Source organism: Chlorocebus sabaeus, chromosome 13 (genome assembly GCF_047675955.1).
Source record: "Chlorocebus sabaeus isolate Y175 chromosome 13, mChlSab1.0.hap1, whole genome shotgun sequence".
Lineage (NCBI taxonomy): Eukaryota > Metazoa > Chordata > Mammalia > Primates > Cercopithecidae > Chlorocebus > Chlorocebus sabaeus.
Window position 1 is genome coordinate 88,751,479 of NC_132916.1, and position 23,939 is coordinate 88,775,417.

Sequence of the window (23,939 nt, forward strand, 5' to 3'; positions counted from 1 at the left end):
GTAAAAGGTAGAAGTATTTTTTTAGCGGAGATATCTTGAGCAGGTGAGCTACAAGTTTGTGGTTAGAAAAATTAATTGAATTCAAGATTTGGAAGTGATATGGGGTTTGATTGTGGCAAAGTCGTTGAAGAACACAGGTATTATTTTCTTCATTGACTGGTAGTGTTGAAGATATAAAGTATTTTTAAAAAATCTGTTGTAAAGAATGGGCATGTGAAACTTTATGATCCGGGTGTCCCTCCGATGAGGTGACATTTAAGTTGTGAACTGATGTATATGAAATCAGCCATAGAATTAAGAGGAATAAGCATTCCAGATAGGCTCTGAAGTGAGGAAGGAAGGTTACTGTGTTCAATGAAATGAGAAGAGTGGGAAATGGGAAGTAGGATAAGAATGTTTAGAGGCAGGGGCTTCTGGTAAGTATGACAACTGGATTTTAATCAATGTTTAATCACAATTACTTGAAATTCAATGAATATTACTTGAATACCCGTTTAATTACAATTACTTGAAACTCAATGAATATTACTTGAATACCGGGAAATATTCAAAACATTAACAACCAAAACAGCAAAGGAATCAACCGATTGGGACATATAAATTGAACAATCAGAAAAATCACCATTTGCAAACAGCTGATACAATTGAATTGGTGTAGACATGTTGATTATCAGTTCTGGTTGAATAAATGCTGTTTGAGATCAGCATTTCTCAAAGTGTGTTCTTTAGAATGCCAGTTCAGTGGGATATAACTAAGTATTAACATTAAAAGAAGAAAAATGTTCTCATGGTCAATTAAGTCTGACTTTTAACTTTTTACATATTTACAGAACTTCTGTCTTTAATATGCAAACACGCATTAAATTCTTTAAGAGAGGCCAGGTGTGGTGGCTCATGCTTGTGATACCCACACTTTGGGAGGTGGAGGCGGGCGGATCACTTGAGGTCAGGAGTTCAAGTCCAGCCTGGCCAACATGGTGAAACCGTCTCCACTAAAAATACAAAAATTGGCCGGGTGTGGTGGTGTGCACCCACTTGGGTGGCTGAGGTAGGAGAATCACTTGAACCTGGGAGGTGGAAGTTGCACTGAGCTGAGATTGTGCCAAAACTACAAAATTAGCTGGGTGTGGTGGCATGTATCTGTAGTCCCAGCTACTAGGGAGGCTGAGGCAGGAGAATCACTTGAACCAGGGAGGCAGAGGTTGCAGTGAGCCAAGATCACGCCACACTGCACCAAGCCTGGGCAACACAGCGCGACTCTGTCTCCAAAAAAAGAGACACAGAGAGAGAGAGAGAGAGAGAGAGAGAGAGAAAACTACAGAACACAATTTAGAAAACTTCATCACAGCAATACTCTCACTATAATAAACATGCTGAAACAGGCTGCCTTAGCCATTACTTATTAGTATTTCTCTTATCCATTAGTCTCTTTCCCAACTTCATGAGCCTTTCTTCTGGCTCCCATCATTTTTTTCCTGGACTATTTTAGGTTCCCCTAAGTAATCTCCAAGTTACTCAATTTATCTACTATACCATGACAATTATCTAAAATTGATAGATTAAATTGTTCAATCTGCATGCATCCAATAACCATTTTCAAAAACGAAAATAAAGACTTCATACAGCACACAAGAACATTCCTGATCCCGCCACCCATCTGCCTCCTCAGCTTCACCTTCTTCAACTTCCTATCTTAACAAGTGGCCCACTGGCAATACTGCAATTATGCTTTACCTCCAAGCCTGAAATTCTCTTGTCCCCCTGAACCAATGAGCATTCACTCATCTTTCAAAACTCATATTTTTTACAAAGACTTTCACACCTACCTACCTCCTTTTCCAGAAAAATAGGGCATTCTTTCTGATGTCCCTAGGTATTATATTATTGTCCTTTCATCTTATTATCTATAGCCACTGTGACTGCTTGATAAAAATTTGCCTTAAAAATCTGTCTAGCCCTTTAAAATAATAACATATGTATGTTAAATTTAACACTGTTGAAAATTTCAAAAACCGTTACATTTCAATTAAGACGATGTATTTTGAATAACACAATTCTGACCTGTAATATGCAAACTTTGGGGGTTCAGAAGAGGAAAAACTCCTACTTTTTAATGACGAAACTTTAGCAAATTTAGGCTGCAGAAGATATCTCAAGACAATAGGTGGGGAAAAGTATACCATGAAAAAAATATATTTTATGATTCTTTTTTAATACTTAGACATTACATTCCATATCAAAATTTACCAACATGCTGTTCTTTAAATTCATATCTATTTTTTTTTTTACCATAATTTGATTTTTCTGTTTCATGCTAAAAAGCCCACTCTCTCATAACTACCTTTAGCATACATTACCTGGAATATAAAAATTTCATTAAATGTTGGCAAACTCTTCCCCATGACATGTAGAACAATTACAGAAATGTCTAGTTATAAATTTTCTTAAGCTAATGAGCAAAAGAAAAGCCCCAATACACTGGCATTTTCACTTAACAGTGGCTCATAGTTACAATGATCAGAAATAAACTTACTTGCTACTGTGCTATATGAGTAGTTTTGCCAAGTGCTCACCTTTAAGAGCTAGGTCAACTTCTAAGAAAACTGTATGGAAACATTCAGTTGTTAACAAAAATTTAATATTAAAATTACTCAGTTATTTAAATTATTGTTAATTTAGGAAAAAGAAAACCCATGTATTAATCACCCATAAAATAACTTTTATTTTAATAAATAACAGTGGGCTTACCAAAGGGCAGGGATTTTAACGTGTCAAGTTTTATGCTTATTGGTAGTAAGTCTTAAAGAGGTGAAATGAACTAGTCAATAAAACCCAAAAGGCCCTAAAAATAAAATTATACTTTAATAATAAAAATTAAAAAGAAATTTCCAAAAGAAAATAGTTCACTCCTTGACCATGCTTATTTATTCAGAGTACCAGCGATTTCAGTAAGTGCTTCATTTTTCCTGCAAATCTGATGTTGCACAGGGAATGTACACATTTTCATACCATCACAATATCATCAATATCTCAGGCCAATAATATTGTGAATGCAACTGTTTTATAACAAACACAAAATAAAAAAACCAATGTTACTATTTATGGCAAACAGAAACAAAAGTAAATATTGCAAGGATGTTTTCTTTTGTTTCTAGTACTGATTTTAGTTGGACTTTAAATGAAGGTCATCAACTCTCCTGGAATAACCTCTACCTCTGGCTGTGAATCCACAGTATAAATATGGTGAATAAAGCTAAACTGTAAGAGCTAACTATATACTGAATAACCAAAATAATTGTAACTAATACTGCTCTTGAAGACCAATCTAATGAAAAAAGTATCATTAGATATGGTGAGAAATACAGACAAATCTGTACAATCTAACATCTATAAACAGTAAAATCAAAACATCCAACTTCCTTATAGAAAGTGTTTTATCTATGTAATTATAAATGTTAAGGACTCTTGTATTTTATAAACACAAGATGGGCTCACTTTGATGATATCAATTTTAAGATTTATAAAAATGTTTAAAAAAATCTTTCCACAAAACTTTATACAGTTTAAAGCTATACACCAATCTATAAATCTCAGAAAATGGAAAACAAAACAAAAAATCTTTATAAGATCACATGTATAAAACAAGAAATGAAATGTGATTTTATTTAAGGCAATACTGGGCTACTTCACAAATCACCACCTCAAATATTTACACTGCTCCACACTACTAGTTTTCTATCACATTCACAAAGGATTTTTTTTTTTTTAATACCAAATGTTTAAAATCTTCAATGTAGTAAATTCTTTATTCACATTTCCATTATATTTCATGGACTCATAGTAACTATATCCAATTAGAAGCAATGAGGAAAAAAAAAAAAAGCAAAATTGTAGCTATAGGAAACTGCTAAAGAATCTGCTTTAATTTCACATGAATACCACCCCAAAATCCTGGATGGCAAATTTACAAAGCAGAGCAAAGTGTTGATATAATGTGCCTATTTTGTGAAAAGTAATCTTGATATCATCTTGTAAATAAATGTTTCATGTAAAAATCAATGAACTATGGCAGAGTTTCTGGTTTTAGTTCAAAAAGTTCTTAATTTAAAACAATAAAAGAACAATTTAAAAAACTTGATCGCTTAGTTAAAAATTAAAATTCCAAATATAAATGTGTCATTTAATAGTTTAGACTTACAGACTGCTGGTGGCAGCACATGATTTACAATAATAAATATATACAAAAAAGGTATCTACAAATAAAGAGTACTGTTATACATGAGCAGTGACCTGGTGAAACATACCAATCACACAGATAATTGTTTAGTTCATGAAAAGGGCAATTGGGTGATAGAAATTTGAGGTTTAGCTATTTACAATAACTGAAGTACTGATTCTGTTCCTCAAGTCCCATAGGGATAAAAAAAAAAGTTTTACATGACAATGTCATGTTTTTTTTTGTTTTTTTTTTTTTTGTTGTTTTTGGCCAGGTTAATTCATGACAACAAAAAATATAATGAAAGTTCCACAATTCTAGCATGCTTGATGGCTTCCTATTTAAAATAAAATGGTAAATGATGTATTTATACTACATTAATTATCAGTACTGACCTCTGCCTGTGGCTTTACCTATACTGATATCTTTCACAACAGACATATCTGGATCATTTGAATGTACTTCAAGTTTTTTCAGACTGACGGTAGGTTTCATTTCCTGAAGCTGCTTTAAGACAAGCTCAGTGCAATCTTTAAGATTCTTGTCTAAAACAATTTTTACGTTATCACTGCACTGAAGCTGTGATGGATTGGCAAACTGTACAAACGTTTCGCTTTCTTTACAAGGACATACATGATTTCCACTAGTCACAGCAGTCTTATCAATATTTTTTCTTGAATTTGAATGGGATCCTTTTTTGTTTCCAGTATTTGGATGGTCTTTGTCAATATTTTTCTTCTGCTTCACTGCAGACTCCTCAAGAAACTTCAGAAATGATACTTCAAATCCCATTGGCTTAAAAGAGCTCCAGTCAAAAGATGCAGGATGCTCCTCAGTGGTTTGAATGGCAACAGCAGTTTCTTCTTCTTTACGCACGCTACTTAACTCAGCTGCCGATGCTGGTTCAGCTTTTTCAACTTTCCTTTTTTTATTTTGTGAGGCATTTTTTTCTTTATTAACTCTCTTCAAATTACTTGCTTTTTGTCTTTCTGACTGGCAGGGGTTATCTTCCTGAAAATCGTTACTCACATTTGAAGAAGTAATAGCCTGGGTCTCTACACTTGTGCTATCTTCATTTATTAATTTTGTAATAAACAATTCTGTTAGTTCATCCATTTCATCTTTTTCATTTTTTTCAACTTCCTTTTGTGAAACTGTAGCTGTTGTTCTTGAATTATCATTGCTCTCTGATACACACGTGTCAGAATCTTTCACATCATTCTTAGCACCTTCTTGCTCAGACGTTTCCTTTACTTGTGAGTTGCAACACCGTTTGAATACAATAAGAAGATTTCGGTGTTGTGATGTAAATGCCTTAGATAATTTATGGCACTTATAATGTCTAATTATATTGCTTTCACTTGTAACAACCGAAGTACATCCCTTTATCATACATGGATACTGGGTTACAAATCTGCTTGTACACTCAGACAGGGCATCATTTCTAGCCTTTATAGAATATACATGCTTCCCACGTTTCAGAGAATAAGGCTTATTTTCTTCAATCTGCACAATCTTTGCATTCTTGTTTTCTAAATTATTTTTTTTCTTTCGTTTGGTCTTGGGCATTTTTATTCCTTCTTTTCCACATCTGCTGTGTTTCGTCCCCCTATGTTTAGACTTTGATTTTTCCTGGTTTGCCTTGCTTGACATATTTTCCTGGCCAGGTGTTAATCTTCTTGGGCGAATCAAATGAGCCTTATGTTTGTCATTATGCTTATTAAAAATGTGTCGGAGGAGATTTGACCGGGTTGCATATATACGGTCACAGCCTTCACAATCACATTTGTATACACCATCTTCTTCGGTTTTACTTGCCCTTAGTCCAATTCCATGGTCTGCCTCTAGATGAACAACATAGTTCAAATATGTAGTAAATGAAGATTTACACTCTAACTGGTCACACGGAAATTTCCCAACATCCACTGAAGCAGTCATACTTTCAATTTCTTCAGGAGTCATTTCATGAAGTTTCATGTAGTGTTGTATTAGGCCAGTAATTGCTTGGAAAATTCGAGAACAGTCACTTACCTGACATCGAAATTCTTTCAAAGTTTGTTTAGTTTCAGTTTCTTCACTTTCTTTACCAGCTTCACTTTCCTCTTCGACCTCTGCTGAAAATGCAGGTAGATCTGATTTGTGTACAGCCTGGTAATGGAGAATCAAGTTTTGCTGTATCGTAAAGGCAGCAAAGCATCCCTGGTGAACACATCGATAAGGTCTGTAAGGACTGTATCTTGTTGGAAACTCAAGGGATTGGGAAACTGGCTTCTTCCGTTTTTTCTCCTCCTTTTCTTTTTTATGCCTCCTAATTTTCCGTCCTTTGGTTTGTATGTTTGTGAGTGCATTTGTATTACATTGTTCTGAAGTAACTGTAATCACCTGTAAAGAACTTTCTATTTTGTCAGGGCTTTTTTTTTCTACAAGTTGTTTTTCTGGGATCACTGCTACATTACTGTGGGTAGTTTGGGTCTCTGCTCTCAATTCTAAAGCAGGCTGAGATTCCTTTTTATTTTCCTCTGTCATAGCTAGCTGTTTTTTCACTTGTGTACTTCGTGGGGCCGACAAATTTTCACTCTGAGATTTTCTTCCATAAGGCCTTTTAATTTTTAACTTTACCATTTCTTCAGTTGTAAAATGATGCACCAATTGACAGTGTGCCCGGAGGTTAGAATTTCTTGTAAATGTTTTTGTACATGTAGGTACTACACATTTAAAGGGAGCAAATTTCAATTGATTCTTCTTAATTTCAAGAATCATTTCTGGAGTGTACTGATGAATTTTACCATAGTGCTTAAATAGTGCATCCTTTGTCATAGCACTGTAGTTACAGCCTTGGTTTTGACACACAAAGGGTTTATTAACTTTGTCATTAAATTGAATGTTTATCATTTCAGAAACTGGCTGAACAACTGTGACATCTGCAGTTGATTTAACAGGCGTGGGAGTCAGTGTCACTGATGTATTTATCAGTACACACTGGGATGCTGGAGGGGACAGGTCATTTTCTAATTTTAGTTTCTGTAAGCCTTCTAAAATTTCCTGTATTTGATCCTCCTTATGTGATACTTCAGACTGAGGAATGTTACTTTTTGTTGGTATGACGCTTATAAAGGAGGAAAACTGAGAAGAATCAGGTAATTTGTTATTTTGCACAGTGTTTACTGAAGGAAGCTGAATGTTATAATTTATTTGAGCATTTTGTGATGTTTCACCAGCACCCTGAGATCCACTTTTTACCTCAAGTATTTGAGAATTCATAGCAGTTTTAATAATTTCAAGAGTCTTCTCAAAGTTTTGTATAACATTGTCTTCAGAAATCTGCAAATCAGAATTTATTGAAGTTGTGCATGAATTCAAAGCCATCATTTGGGAATCACCATTTTCAGTTTTTAATGTTAAAGGGGCTAACACTGTATGGGACTCAATACTGGTTTTAAAATTCTCTTTTACATCAGTCATAAATAACTGATTGTTAACATTATTTAACTTTTGTGTTAGATTTTCCACCAAACTCTGAGGTTCACAACTTGGAATTACATTTGAGTGAAGGTTAGTAGCTGGGATTTCAACACTCTTTGCTATGAGTCCCATTGTTGTTAAGTCACTTGTTACCAAGTTTTGGGACGAATTAGGTGCAATTAGTGGAGGAGCAACTTTCTTTCTTCTCTTAGAAGCACTGTTTCCCTTTTTATTTAAATGACTGGATCTTGTGTTCTGAGGACCACTTATAACAGAAACACGAGAACTGTTACTGGTAAAATTTTGTGATGGCCCACCAGAATTAGGAAATGAACTAGAGCACAAACCATTTTCAACAGTCTTCAGTAGTAAGTCATTTGTTGGAAAAACAGGCAAGCTGCTACATTCCTCAATGGAGGAAGTTTTGGAGTTTGATGTCCTATTCTGGTTGGTCAGCAAGGTGTTTGGATGGCATACAGTCTGCAACAGGGGTGGTACAGTTGGATTTGGCATCACTGTTGCATTTACTTGTGGTGTATCAGAGACACAACCTGTTGAAACATGAGAAAGCATCTCGGCACCCTCAAATGTACTGGGAATGCCAGCAGTTTCCAAAGCCTGTTTAATAATTTCACTACCTTCTTGACTGACACTGGTATTGAAGTTAGTCACGCCAGGTCGAGGAAATGTATTTGGTAAAAATGTTGGTGAGCGATTTTCAGCAGCAAGCAGCTGTAGAAATGATGGATCTTTAAAACATGCTTCTGGATTGAAGGTAGATTGTTGTGGCTGCTGCAAATTTACTGCATTTGTGGAGAGAATCATGCTGGCAAGAAGAGAAGGCTGTCCATTACTCTGTAGAAGTTCTTGAGCAATTTCGGCTCCATCCAGTGGTTTACAGTAAGATCGCTTGGATAAGTGCCCACCCAGTGATCTGGGATTAGTAAAAGCCCTGTAACACCTGCTACAGATAAATTTCCCATCTCTGATAATTGCAGGCCATTTAGCCCTTTTGTTGTGCTTAGGTTTTCTTTCCTTCCCATTTGGGCCCCGCCCACGGTCTTTTTTAACTTTTTCAGGTGCAGACTGTTGGTCATTGGTGCTACTGAAATTATCTGCAACATTCACTTGTGAAGGAAAAACTGCATTTTCACCATTACCCCCCTTTAGAAAGGAGGAATTAGTGTTTCCTTCCATCTGTGAGGAATAATGATTTGTATTATTTTCCAGTTGGGAAAAAACAGAATTAGTCCCACTATCTGCTGGTGAAGGGAAGAGAGACATTGAACTACTTTCTGCAGGTAAAGGAAGGAAAGGATCTGAGCCACTGTCAATATTCAAAGGCAGAACTGTTTTGGTTAGATCTTCCATTTGTGCTGGCAAGGCAGTATTAGGTAAATTTTCCATTTGGGAACATAACATACCACCTTGTTCATTTTTATCCTGAGAAGTTATATTTGGATTTATGACACTTTCCATTGAGGACAACAATGGAGTTGACACACTTGCTAAATGAGCTGGAAAAATGGGAGGCGAGACATGCTGCAACTGGGCCGAACAAGTAGGATTCCCATTGGCTTTGGTCTGTGATGTAAAAAATGCATTATTTGAGCTGTTCACCGGTGATGGCAAAAAATAAACAAACTTTCCATTATTTGGTGTATTTAAGTTGTTAGCTTTCTGACCTTTTTTATTTTTGCGCTGCATTTTAAATGCAGCATATTGGTCAGGGTGTGCTGTCTTCATGTGTTTCCCAATACTCTGTGAAGAGTTATAGGTTCGAGTACATCCCTCGACCTGGCAGCTGAATTTCTGAACTGGAGCTTTTGCAGGCACTGATGGGGTTCCTAATGAATTACTTAGATTGGGCTGTGGCGGAACAAATGCAATACTTTCTAATGTCTTAAGAGGTAAATTATAAAGATTGGATGATGTTTTAACATTATCTCCACATTCAAATTTGGAAGTTGGTAAATTGTTTTGAAATCCTGCCTGATTTTGCACAGAAAAGGTCATCAAGTTGTTCACTTGTCTTTCTAAGTTTTGTGGGGTAAGGTCACCTATTTTGAGAGTTTCTGAATTTAATAAAGAATTCTGAGTAACCTGGGCTTCATTAAAGCAATCTTGTTCTTTTCTCTCCTGGAAACCTGGATGACATAAATCATTACAAGTATCTTCAACTGGTGTATGTAAGTCTGTGACCAGAGATTCACCATTGCCTTCCACAGTTGAGTTTTCTTGCTTTCCAAAGTTATCCTCAATCCCCTGATTGAGAGACACCTTAATGGACACAGCTACTTCACTGGATTGAAGCAGAGGAGTAGTAGCAGAGTTTTCCAAACCATTTGACAATGGTCCATTAACTTGCCTGAGCTCAGAGGCAGAAATCTGGTCTTGTTTGGTCACAGTTGATTCTGCTTTGCTTTTATCCCAAGCATCACTTCTATCTGCTAGTAAGCTGTTTTCAATGTTATTTTCTGAAGGAAGCACAGATCTTTCTTTCTCAGTATTCTCTGCTGTGTTCTGATTCACTTCAGAAGGCTGAATGGAATCTCCAGATGAATTAAGTTGGGCTTCAGGAGGCAGCACTTTTTCAGGAGGAGTACTGTGATCATCCAGATGCTTTTCCAGCTCACCCTGAGAACGATAAACTTTGCCACAACCTGTGAACTTGCAAGTGTACGTATTATAATGTTGTGCTTCATGATCATACAGTAAATAAGCTTCTGAAAAAATTCTTCCACATTTAGGAAACATACATTTTGCTCTAAAGACTTGATGCTCCTTTCGGTGGGTTAAAAGCTCGGCATAACTATTAAAACCAGCTTTACATTTCATCTGTATACAGATATATGGTTTACTGCCACAGTGCATCTGTAAGTGATCATTGAGATGAGTAACACTCACAAAATGCCGCCTACAGTACTGGCAAATAACTTTTTTGCTCTGCATTTCAAGAAAGCGCTTAGCATCTTCATTATCTTTATGCCCCTTTACATGAGCAATTAAATTTTTAAAGTACTTAAAGCCCTTTTTACAAAAAGTTACAGGGCAATTAAATTCATTGACAGGTACTGGTTTCTGGACTGGAATCACTTCTGGCTCATAGGATTTATCTTTGTCATCATTCTCATCGTCTGAACCATCATTGTCATTAAACACTATAAAATCTGTTGAATAGAGACTATTCTTTTTTATAGGTCGCTGCTCCTGTTTAGCCACAGTATTAGTCTTCTGATTTTCATTGGCAGTTGTGATCTTTGGAGGCCTTCCCAATCTTCTTAATGGTTTCATAGCTGCTAGTCTCTCTTTACTAGATTGTTTAACATGCAGTGTGACATGAGGGACAAAAGTTTCTTTAGAATTAAAGTTCTTTGCACATATGGGGCAACTATAAATTCCATCTTTGTAATGTTTCTGAGCATGTCGTACTATTCTGTGACCAAGGAATTCTTTGTCACACAACACACAATACTGCATGTAGGCTTGCCAATTCCTAAACCTAGCAGATATAAATCCCCTCTCTCTTAACTGTTTTATCTCTCTCTTCTTCTGCTTTTCATCACCAATGTCTTTAAGAAGGCCAGAATTAGCACCAACTCCACCAGAAAGTCCATTCATAGAAGTTTCTTTACTCTCTTCTTGGTAGTCTACTTTTTCATATACTTCACTGTCATTCAGTTCATCTATTGAAGACACAATGGATGCTTCTTCCCCCATTAATGCAAGGCATTGTCGTTTCAAGGTTTTCCAATCCCAGAATTCTGGATCAAAGGGCCACTGAGTTTTCAATACAAGTAACAGCTCACAGCGTAGAGAATTTGGTATTGGAAGATTCTCTTCATCATATTTCTGGTCTGGCTGATTATACAACATTTCCACAGCATAATACGCATCTACTGTAGGCTCAATAAGAAATTCACTCAGTTGACAAGCACGTTTTACTTCCAGATCATCAGGCAACAAACATGAAATGGTCTTGCAAATAGATATTTTCACTTCAGTATTTTCTGTAGACTCCAAGCGAAGAGCTTTTACACACAGTTCTATACAGGTAGCAAGTCCAGCCCCTTCAGTCTGTGAAAAAGCAAATAGGAAATGTTAATTTAAGCTACACTAATCAACACTAATTTATTTCAGAATTTAGTTAAGATTGAGATTTTTCTCAAATCTTACAATAGCAGCTTATGAAAGGATTCCCCTTCTAAAGCACTGCAGCTTAGTCTGTTATGTGTGTATGTAAAATGAACTGCATAGAATGGCAGAAAATGCATAAGTATTAGAAGCTAAGACCTGGGTATGAAATTATTTAATGGCTAGGCAAACTTGGAAGTTAATTTAACTTTTTTGACCTTTTATATCCCACTTATAAAACAGAGGTCAAAACAGCACTTAAACTTCATTAAATTGCCGTATTAAAGAAGATTAAGTATGTGTTATAGTTTAGTATAATGTCTGGCACATAGTAAATGATCAATAAATGTCATCCTTATTGTAACTCTTCCTGTTTGCATAAGCAATCTTTCTGAAACAAAACCCTCCTAATCTAATTATAAAACTGAGAACATCCCCGTATTTCCAAACTTATCAGTACTGAAATAGTTTGCTTCTATAAAATAAGGTACTAATCCCTAATAGTGGAGATTCTAGTGCTATCATAAAAGCGAATGTCAAATTACCTACCTCATAGCGGGACCAGCTTAAGAATTAGAAGTAGGGGTAGACATAGCCCAACACACTTTTTCTTTTGAATTAGCATCTTAAACTATTATTATTAGATAGCAATAACAAAGGTAAGAGTCATTTGAAAGACACATAGAGTAAAGAGATAAAAATAGGTTTTAAAGACAAGAAGGGAACAAAGATAAATGAGAAATAAGATAGCCACAGGATGTGGCCACATTCATTGGAATAAAATATGTATGATACAGGATCAAAAGGCAACAAAGAAAATAGGTAGAGAGAACTGATAGGGCCTGTATTATCATAAGTTAAGAAGTAAATATTATACCAAAACAAGCTTAAACTTGTAGGGCAAACATATTTTTACTTAAAAGGAAAAGGAGCCTGGGATACTGAATTGGCCTTGATTTTAGAAACAGCAAGAGCACAATGACCAAAAAGAAAATGAATAGAAAGAATAGCATGATGAGACCTATTTTTAAAATGATAGGCTAGGCTGGGGGCGGTGGCACATGCTTATAATCCAAACACTTTGGAAGGCTTTGAGGCAGGAGGATCACTTGAGCTCAGGAGTTTGAGACCAGCCTGGGCAACATAGGGAGACCCCATCTCTACAAAAAGTACAAAAATTTGCCAGGTGTGGTGGTATACAGCTGTAGTCTCAGCTACCTGTGGGGGTGAGAAAGGAGGATCACTTGAACCTGGAAGGCTGAGGCTGCAGTGAGCAGAGATCGCACCACTGCAATCCAGCCTGGGTGACAAAGTGAGACCCTGTCTCCAAAAAAACAAAAAGGCTGGGCATGGTGGCTCATGGCTTATGCCTGTAATCCCAGTGCTTTGGGAAGGCAAGGTGGGAAGGACTGATTGAGGCCAAGAGTTTGAGATCAGCCTGGGCAATACAGAAAGACCCCATCTCTACCAAAACAAACAAACAAAAAATTAGCTGGGCATGGTAGCATGTGCCTGTAATCCTAGTTACTCAGAAGGCTAAGGCAGGAGGATTGCTTGAAATTGGGAATTTGAGGCTGCAGCAAGCTAGGATTGCACACTGCACTCCAGCCTGGGCAACAGAGCAAGACCCTGTCTCTTAAAAAGAATAATAATTTTAAAAAAATGACAGGGAAGATGAAAACTGGGAACGAAGTGGGACCATATGGGTGTCTCTAGATTTCATATAAACTTGTATATATTATACTATTCCTAGATAGATCTGTGCCTTAAAACTTGTACAGTAAAACATCTGCATCTCTGTTACATGCCTTATGGGGCTGCTAAGGGTGAACAATTAGGTCACTCCTCTATTACGATATGCAAGAAAGAAAAAAATTACCGGTGGTCTGTGAAGCTGCATTCTACACACGGAAAGGCACAAATAAGTCTGGGAGGACTTAATGGCCAAGTAAACCATAAAGATGATTAAAAGTAATACTGAAGGCACATATAATAATGTCAGAAGAACTCGTACAAGTTCTTACTGGTGAAAGTTCTGAGAAGGGGTGTGATTCTTCAGAAATTCAGGAAATGATGGAGAAATAAATGAATTTTAAAAAGGATTCAGAGAGGCCCGGCATTGTGGCTCATGCCTGTAATCCCTGCACTTTGGGAGGCTGAGGCAGGTGGATCACCTGATGTCAGAAGTCCGAGACCAGCCTGGCCAACATGATGAAACCCAGTCTCTACTAAAAATAGAAAAAATTAGCTGGGTGTGGTGGCGGGCACCTGTAATCCCAGCTACTGAGGAGGGTAAGGCAGGAGAATCACTTGAACACAGAAGGTGGAGGTTGCTGTGAGCTGAGACTGTGCCACTGCACTCCAGCCTGGGCAACAAGAGCGAAACTCTGTCTCAAAAAAAAAAAAAAAAAAAAAAAAGATTCAGAGAATGAAGGATTTCTGGATGAAGGGTATCTGTCTTGCAGAAGATAACTATTTGTATCATATGAATGTTGAGCCTCTTCTCCAGGAATGGCAAAAGCTGGTAAGAATTCTACTTATTGGCCAGGTGCAGTGGCTCATGTCTGTAATCCCAGCACTTTCGGAGGCCGAGACAGGCGGATAATGAGGTCAGGAGATCGAGACCATCCTGGCTAACACGGTGAAACCCGGTGACTACTAAAAATACAAAAAAAAATCAGCCAGGCGTGGTGGCAGGCGCCTGTAGTCCCAGCTACTCAGGAGGCTGAGGCAGGAGAATGGCGTGAATCCAGGAGGCGGAGCTTGCAGTGAGCCGAGATTGCGCCACTGCACTCCAGCCTGGGCGACAGAGCAAGACTCCATCTCAAAACAAAAACAAAAACAAAAACAACAAAAAAGAATTCTATTTATTGCTCACAAGACACACCTAAACTATTTAAAAGGGGAATTCCACTGACATTCTATTCTAATCCAGTCTGCGACTAAATTCGAAGGTTCATTTCGATTCATTAACGGTGAGGCGCCTCAATAAATTTGCTTTAAAAACATTTTCATGTTGTAATTAAACCTGAAACCTTTACATAATGTCAAAGAAACAAAATAAACTATATTTTACAATTTTTTTTCTTCTGACCTTTCATGTGTGTACTTGAAAATAAGTGAACAGGCAACATTCAAATCATAAACTGGCTATACGGCAGGTAAGTTTTAAAAGTTGAATTTGAATTCACAATAATTTTCTATAAAGACAACGTAATTAAGTGATTTGCCCAGAAAAATCTACTTAATTCGTAAGTTAATCATAAATACTAATAGCACAAGCTTAAATTTATGAGTCACAGGAACAGAAAGCTAAGTGACATGAATTCAGAGGAGGAACAGACACTCAACCCCTTTCCAGGAAAAGAACAGCACCAGACAAGTTCTGGAAAACAGAAAGGTTTGTCTTTTGTACCTTCTTCCCATTGCCTTTTCTGTTCCTTTCCTCTGGCTGCCTAGTATTCTTGACCTAAAGCTATCCAAGGCTTACATGTTGCTTTTAGTTTCCCACATAACATCCCATCCAGTCCTTCCCTACCCACTCTTAACATCACGTTTTACCCGGTTTTAAAACTCTTTGAATAATTACCACATATTTCAGAATAAAATACAAACCTTAGTGTGGAATACAAAAAGGACTTCACAGTCTGACCACTGCCTCATCTGTTATTAGTTTCCTCTTTTATCTTTCCCTCCACTCAAACAACTGAGCTACCTGTAGTTACCCAAATATTCCATTTTCTCATTTGTCTTGATACTACTTTATGTGTTTTTTCTGTGACTAGGAACACTCTCTCCTCCCTCTTTAGTCATTACTAATTGAGTAGCGAAAATAGACAAGTGGGTTATTATGGCCCACTTCTTTTATTCATTCAGAATCTACTTTTATACCAGGCACTGCACTAAGTAATGTACCCTCACCAGATCAAGATTCCACTCTAGTAGAAAGACTCATATAATATTGCTATTGGTTTTGAGTTTCCATCAACAGACTACAAAATCCTTAAAGGCAGGGATGTATTTTTTTAACTCTTAAACCTCAAGGAGTCTAGGGAAGAGTATACTATATGAATAAAAAGATCCCAAGCTATCTGCTCCAATTCCTTTGCAGATCTCAATTAGGATTTAAGATGTTAATTACAGTTGTCCTTCAGAATCTGGGGGCACTGGTTCCAGGATTCCTGTGGATACCAAAATCCACAATGCTCAAGTCCCTTATATAAAATGGCATAGTATTTGCATATAAACTATGGACATCCTCTCACATAATTTAAATCATCTCTGTATTACTTATAATACCTAATAAATGGCTACATATTACTTCATTTGCATAGATTCAACATAGTACGCTTGTGGCAAATTCAGGTTTTGCTTTTTGGAACTCTATAGAATTTTTGTTTCCTTTTCTTTTTTGACACAGGGTCTCACTTTGTCACCCAGGTTGGAGTGCAGTGGAGTGAACCTGGTTCAGTGGCATGATCTTGGCTCGCTGCAATTTCTGCCTCCCAGGCTCATGTGATCCTCCCATCTCAGCCTCCTGAGTAGCTGGGATTACAGGCACACCACTATGTTTGGCTATTTTTTTTTTTTTTTTGGGTAGAGATCGGGTTTCACTGTTTTACCCAAGCTGGCCTCAAACTCCTGGGTTTAAGTCTTCCAAAGTGCTGGGATTACATGTGAGCCATCACACCTGACCCCTAAATATTTTCAATCTGTAGGTGGTTGAATCCACTGATGTGGAACCCATGAATGTGGAGGGCGAACTGTATTTTAAATTAACATATGAGTAGCTGGCTGATAGTCTTCAATTCCTGGAGTTTTAATTTTTTTATTTTTTATTTTTATTTTTTTTTTAGGGTTACCAGTTGGCTGGGTGTAGCGGCTCACGCCTGTAATCCTAGCACTTTGGGAGGCTGAGGTGGGCAGATTACCTGAGGTCAGGAGTTCGAGACCAGCCTGGCCAACATGGTAAAACCCGGTCTTTACTAAAAATACAAAAATTAGCTGGGCATGGTGGTGTCCACCTGTAATCCCGGCCTCTCAAGAGGCTGAGGCACGAGAATCGCTTGAACCTAGGAGATGGAGGTTGCAGTGAGCCGAGATTGCACCACTGCACTCCAGCCTGGGCAACAGAGGGAGGCTCCATATGAAAAAGAGAAAAAAAGGGGTTACCAGTTAATCCAAATCACTACATCGAGGTTAACCTCTATGTGGAAAACGAAGAGAGTTATTACACCAAAATCTAATCACTATAGCTTAACTTTAAGGTCTCTTCAGTCCTAAAATAATAATAATCTATGATCCTAGTTTTAAGATAAAACCTCTGCTTGATCAGATTTCAGAAAGTAAAAAAACAAAGGGAAAAAAATTTCTTGCAACAAGCAGCAAGGTTTTTGGGCAAAGAGCAATTACTATGGTGCATACTATCCCTGTCAAGAAGGCTGCTGCGAAGGTCACGTGTGGTGGCTCTTATCTGTAATCCTACCACTTTGGAAGGCCAAGGCAGGGAGAATTGCTTGAGCCCAGGAGTTGGAGATAAATCTGGGCAATATCGTGAGACCCCATCTCTACAAAAAATAAAAAAATTAGCCAAGTGTGATGGTACACACCTGCAGTCCCAGCTACTTAGGGGGCTGAGGTGAGAGCACTGCTCATGCCTGGGAAGTTGAGGCTGCAGTGAGCTGTGATTTGCAGCACTGCACTCCAGTCTGGATGACAGAGGAAGACTCTCTCAAAAACCAACCAACCAACAAAAGCAACAACAGAAAAGGCGGCTGCTGCCACTGCCAACTTCCAAAGCTATTCATACTTTTAACTGCTTTTTTATATACTCTAATTCTGAACCCAAATTCTCCGCAATAGTGTTACCCGACAGAACTATTAGTGATAACGGGACTGTTCTATATCTGTGCTGTCCACTAGCACAGTTCTATATCTGGCATAGCCACTAGCAACATGGAGCTACTCAGCAACTAAAATGTGACTACCATAATGGACAGAGCAGCTCTTGTCTAGTATTTTACACCCCATCCTCTGGCCCACCATGGTCTTTTTATGAGTAGGGAGTAAGACTGAAGAAGGATGGTCACTTTTACCTAACCTCCTCAATGTATCTGATTTAGTAGTAATGAAACCTACAGTGATTAAGGTCAATTCCAAGTCAAGATTTATACCCAGTTTGGATTCTAGTTTCAACTTCTTTCTACTCTACTCTGTCGTGCTGTTTTTTAAGTTAGTGGCACAATCTATAATTTAAAACTGCATAGTAGTTTCATAAGAAATTTATTATTGGTCCCTTTCAGGTTTTTGTTTGTTTTGTTTTGGAGACAGGGTCTTGCTATGTTGCCCAGGCTGGTCTTGAAATCTGGGGCTCAAGTGATCATGCCCAGCTACTTTATTTTTTAACTGCAGCACTGCAATATATAAATGAAAAATCAGGACAAGTTAACAAGGGTGACAGAGGAAAAACTGGAAAGCAGGATTCATTCATATTCTTTCCTCCTGAAAATGAAGAGAAATTATTTTTAGGAGAGAAAAATGAAGATACGTCTAAGACTTACTGACCAATGACAGATTTTAAAAGGTACTTATAAAGAGGAATAGGAGAGTATCTTTTGGTCCTTCCTTTCAAAAACAATTATACATTCATTTAAAAATACTTCTTAATCATGCTGCATCTCAGTTTTTAGATTCTACACAATGGTAGCACTTTGGAAGGCGTTTTCTGTGTACATTTAAATGGAAACCAACTGCATTTCTACACAGGTTACTATAAGAAAATCAGTAACTTTACGAAACTGGAATTCTGATTTATTAATATTTAATAGTAATAAATAAATGGAAACACACATGCAACCTCTACTCATCAACTCACTCTTCAGTTGTGTCTAATCTGTATAATCTACCTGTTAAAATTTTCATTTCAATAACTATGTATGTTTATTTCCAAACGTTCTTTTGACTCTTTTTACAATGCTTGGTCATTTTGATACTGTCTTTCTCATGCTTTAATTCCTTATTTTAAGTGTTTAAATATATATACTTCCCAGATTTTTCCATAATTATATTATTTAAAGTATTAGGCAAGTAATTCTATTATTCCTTTGCTGAAAATCACTCAGGTCAGATAGTTTTGTATCTTTATAAATCTTAATGGTGAACTCATGTTAAGCAGGGCTTTATGAAACACCTGTGTTGACAATATGTCCCTCCCAAAGGAGTTCGGCATTTCCTTCTGCAGGAATCTTAGGTGTTCATTCTCACCTTCTTAAACATTAACTTACTTGGCATAGGGATTTCTGAACTATACAGCTAGGGTAAATGTGGTTCCCAAATCTGTACGAGGGTAGACTTGTAGTTATAACTTCCTAAAGAATTTCCTCCTCTGACCCAGAGTCCAGTTGGACATACCTAAAATTCCCTACCATCCATCTGTGTTAGACAGTATTATTTTTCTAGTCTACCTTTTCAATAAAATTACAGAACTTCACAGGTTCCAGCTTTGTGTAGTGCTCGTGTATGCATGCGTGCGCACATGTGGTGAGGGGGTGGTTGTTTCAGATCTACCTACCCAAGCAGACAAGTAGAGCTGGCCCAAGATCTTTTTTTTTTTTTTAAAGACCAAGTCTCACTCTGTCTCCCAGGCTGGAGTGCAGTGGTGCAATCTCGGCTCACTGTAACCTCTGTCTCTCAGGCTCAAGCCATCCTCCCACCTCAGCAGGGACTACAGGCAGGCGCCACTTACCTTAGTAGAGATGGGGTTTCATCATGTTGGCCAGACTGATCTCAAACTTCTGACCTCAGGTGATCCACCCACCTTGGCCTCCCAAAGTACTGGGACTATGGGCGTGAGCACCCTGGCCTGGCCCAAGATCTTATCTCCATATAGCTATCTCCCGTCCCTGTGTAAATATCAAACTTCCAACTACTTAGTTACTGCAAGTAGCAACTTATCCCAATCTCCAGGTTAGGTGAGGCTCAGTATCAGTTCAAGCTTTCTGTTCCTGTTTTTAGGTTTCACCTTTTGAGCCCAAATATTCCTGCAATCTCAGCTGCTACACAATAAAAGAGATGTTTGTTTTATTTTATCACGTATTTGTGGCTGTTTGTAGAATTTTAGATAATGTAATCTTCCCTTCTGCTAGCAAAGGAACCTAGCACTATATATTCTTCTTTATACTTTTAAAATTTCTTTTTGTTAGTTTGTTTGAGATGGAGTCTCGCTCTGTTGCCCAGGCTCGAGTGCAGTGGCGTGATCTCGGCTCACTGCAACCTCCACCTCCTGGGTTCAAGCAATTCTACTGCCTCAGCCTCCTGAGTAGCTGGGATTACAGGTGCACGCCACCACACCTGGCTAATTTTTGTATTTTTAGTAGAGACAGGGTTTCACCATATTGGTCAGGTTGGTCTCGAACTCCTGACCTTGTGATCTGCCCACCTCGGCCTCCCAAAGTGTTGGGATTACAGGTGTGAGCCACTGTGCCCAGCCTACTTTTTAAATTTCTACAGTCAAATTACCAAAGTAGTGTAACACCTAGAACCAAAACAGAAGAATGATATAATTTAAGTATTACATATATTACTTTTCTTTTGGGTAAGTAAGAACAAGCCCCTGGATCTCAACTGCATTTTTAAGTCTTTCTGTATCAAGTATCTTAAAGGACTAACAAGAAAATGTTCAAAGGATTAAATGAAACATTTTAAAAATCACTGAAAAGGGTGCCAAAATCATAAAAGTTATAGTCTTTTATTAATGATAATGTATACATTTTAACCTTAAAAATATTCTGATTATTCTTACCTCTGAATTAATAACTTTAATCAGGAAGAAAATGTGATATACTGTTTTCGTTAACAAAGAAAGTTGACGACACCTCTCAAGGTACACTTGTATAGATGGTTCTACTCTTTGTTGTAATTTACTCCAAAAGAGAGTAAGTTCCCTTAAAAAAAAAAAGTTACAGTAAGAAAAGTTGGAGCAGTAATGTAATAATCATGGACCACATCAGTCCAGTCATTACATTTGAAATTAAAACTGGTTTTATATTCCAATCCTATATGCATGCTTAAGTTTAAATGCAAGAAAATAGATCCCAACTATCTAAATACCAAATAAAATCAGGATATGATTTATCATTTTATTAATATTTTTCAGTCCCAGAGAAGCATTACCTTTTACTAGGAAAGCATCTAACATTTTTTTTTTGGAGGTAGTCTCACTGTCACCCAGGCTGGAGTGCAGTGGCGCAATCTCCACTCACTGCAACCTCTGCCTCCCAGGTTCAAGCGATTCTTGTGCCTCAGGCTCCTGAGTAGCTGGGATTACAGGTGCGCACCACCATGCCTGGCCAATTTTTTATTTTTAGTAGAGATGGGGTTTCACCATGTTGGCCAGGCTGGTCTCAAACTCCTGACCTCAGGTGATCTGCCCGCCTCAGCCTTCCAAAGTACTGGGATTACAGGCATAAGCCACCGTGCCCAGCCAGCATTTTAACATTTAAACGAGTTACACAGATGATAACTTTGAGCGACGTGTGAACTTTATGTAATAAGAAAGCTCAAGATACGTATGTGTACGTACGTGTATGTGTGTGTATATATATAAAACATATCAATGACATGATTTTTAAACAGCATTTCTCTTTTATCTCCTAACAAATTTAAAATTGATAAGGTTATTATTATTAGATGAATATAAAAACCAATGCCGACAAAAAACCCAGAAGACACTAATCTATGTTACAGTAATTTCCCAGTTGATTTACTGGCTTTCCAGTTGATTTTCTGTCTGAACTCTGTACTGCTACTTCCTTGTCCAACTCTGCCCTCACTATTGAGTCGTCAATCAACTCACAACTGCTTATCTTAAACAGTGCTCCTTGAACATAAACTTCTATGTTGCCCTTCAAGAGCTTATAATGGACTGCTTTTGCTTAGCATATGAAACTTAGCTTTTGATGCCTTTGTAAAAACCAACATAACATACTAATTTTTTAGTCATCACTGATTTTCTGGTAGTGTAACTAGAAAACCTATTACACTTGTCCTGGATAAATACATTTTACTTATTCTCCCTTCAGAATCTTTCTGCCTTTCATACCAATCCTCTGTATTGCATATACTACTTTGCCTTCATAACAAGGTTCAATGCTTAGAAATCTTTTATGAGCTTCAATCTTTATTGATTACACAATCATTGATTTACCTTGCTGTTCTATTATTCATTTGTATGCTGTCATTTGGTAAATATTCTTAAATGTTGGAATTTTATAAACCAAATTTTCTTACGTGTTCCCATAATATGAACACAACACTGAAGAATTATAGTGCTGTTGACTGACCAGATAAATTGTCAGTGTTAGCGAAAGCTAATTTAAGGCAGATGATCTTCAGTTTTTTCGTTAACTGAAACCAATATCTCTGTTTCTTGTAGCCTCCCAAAGGATTACATATAACAAGCTATGCCCAGCTGAAAATGTACCATAAGAAGAAATGTACTGCTTACATATCTAAAAAATGTTATGGTGGCATTGGACAAAACAAGTCTTTCTTTCGCTTTCTAACACTTAAAATTTTCCTGACCAAAGATAATTACTGGTATGCATGCTAAGGAATTGTGTGGCCTTTAATACACAAAGTTTTTAGAGTTGTAACAACTACTTGATAATAAGTTTGCCCAGCATGTAATACCTAAATATAAGCCTTTTGTCTTAAAAAGATTTTAAATTATGTTCGTAAGTCATATGAATTCTCACAGCCTATTTTGTATTCTTATTTAACAAAGATTTCTTAAAAAATAAAATCAACTCACCAAGCGCAGTACATATCTCCTTGTTGGAGCTGACGTGACAAAAATGCAGTACATAAGACAAGAGCGCTTTTTTCATCACCCTCAGATTCTAAGTTACAGATCATTTCCAGTGCATCTTTGCAATCAACTTCTGAAATCTAAAGAAAAAGCCAACAGAAATATTCCACAAAACGGTTTTATATTAGGATACAGAGCAATATACCTTTGGTTTTTTCATTAGATATTCACAGATCGTTTTCATGAATAAAATACCATTAATTCATACACTATCAAGTCAGTCATAATTTGTCATTATGGGACAAAGATTGGCTGCAGTTAAAAAAAAAAAAAACACCTTTCTTTATAGCCAGTAGAAATTTACATAGTAATTCTGAGAATATTAAGAAACACCTGAGAAATATTAGGAATATTAAGAAACACTATTTAAGAATTTACAAGCATTTATATGTAACTGATGATAACTATAAGCACTCTCTACCCATTCAATCAGATCTGATCATGAAAAAAAACTACAGTACTTTTATTTTTTCCCCTTTTATCTACTGATTTAAACAAGCATTAGAATCAACAGAGACACACAGAGAGGTACACTGCATATAGAATGATAAAATACGTATCTATTCATGAGGGAAAAATATAGTGTTAAGCATTTTATGTAACGACTTTTAAAATTAGCTCACCTCAACTTTCTATAAATCTCCACTATTTTTCTTTTCATATAAATATACTCCATCTCAAAGCTTGCCAAAGTCATGCATGTGTACATATAACCTAGATGAAGGCAACTTGCTTCATTTAATGATGCACTTACATCTATGATTTTTTTTTTACATTAAAATTTATTACTTCATCACAATGATGTACTATATAAAACGAAGAGACTTTACCTGTGATTGCTACAAGCATCTGCTATAAGACAAGGGATGTGACAAACAGCATACAATCACAAATTACCAGTGTTCCAAAGAATAGAAAGATTAATTCCAACATGGTACAACTGACAGATGGCAAAAAGAACTGAAGACAAAACAGACCGTTAGCGCTCACGTACCACAGAGGAGACTATGCCTCTCCTAGTTGATTTTCTCTCTTTCATAAAATATTGAGTAAGCAAAAATGTGCATATGTGTAAAATGTAATGTGTTTAGGAGTCAATAAGTATGTAAATGGAGAATGGGGGTAATCCTGCGGTCAATCTTTGATAATGAGGATAAACGCTGTGGGGCAGTAGATTCACAGGTTCTATTTTACACATTAAATCAGGCCTTCTTAGAAAACACTAAGGGAGAAACAAAAAAAAAAGCATCGTGTGTTCAA

The 23,939-nt window shown here is 37.0% G+C and overlaps 1 protein-coding gene across 2 annotated transcripts in view; it reads right to left on the reverse strand.

The window, feature by feature from the left end:
* Positions 1 to 2,621: 2,621 nt before the first annotated feature.
* The window catches only part of ZNF292 (zinc finger protein 292), a 106,487-nt gene continuing 85,169 nt past the window's right edge, over positions 2,622 to 23,939 (reverse strand). For both annotated transcript variants that reach the window (XM_038002243.2, XM_008006531.3), the window contains 3 exons: positions 22,623 to 22,759; positions 20,613 to 20,754; positions 2,622 to 11,755 (listed from right to left, as the gene is read on the reverse strand). In XM_038002243.2, coding sequence (XP_037858171.2) covers positions 4,601 to 11,755; positions 20,613 to 20,754; positions 22,623 to 22,759 — 7,434 coding nt within the window. In that variant the 3' untranslated portion in view covers positions 2,622 to 4,600. The remainder of the gene's footprint in view (positions 11,756 to 20,612; positions 20,755 to 22,622; positions 22,760 to 23,939) is intronic.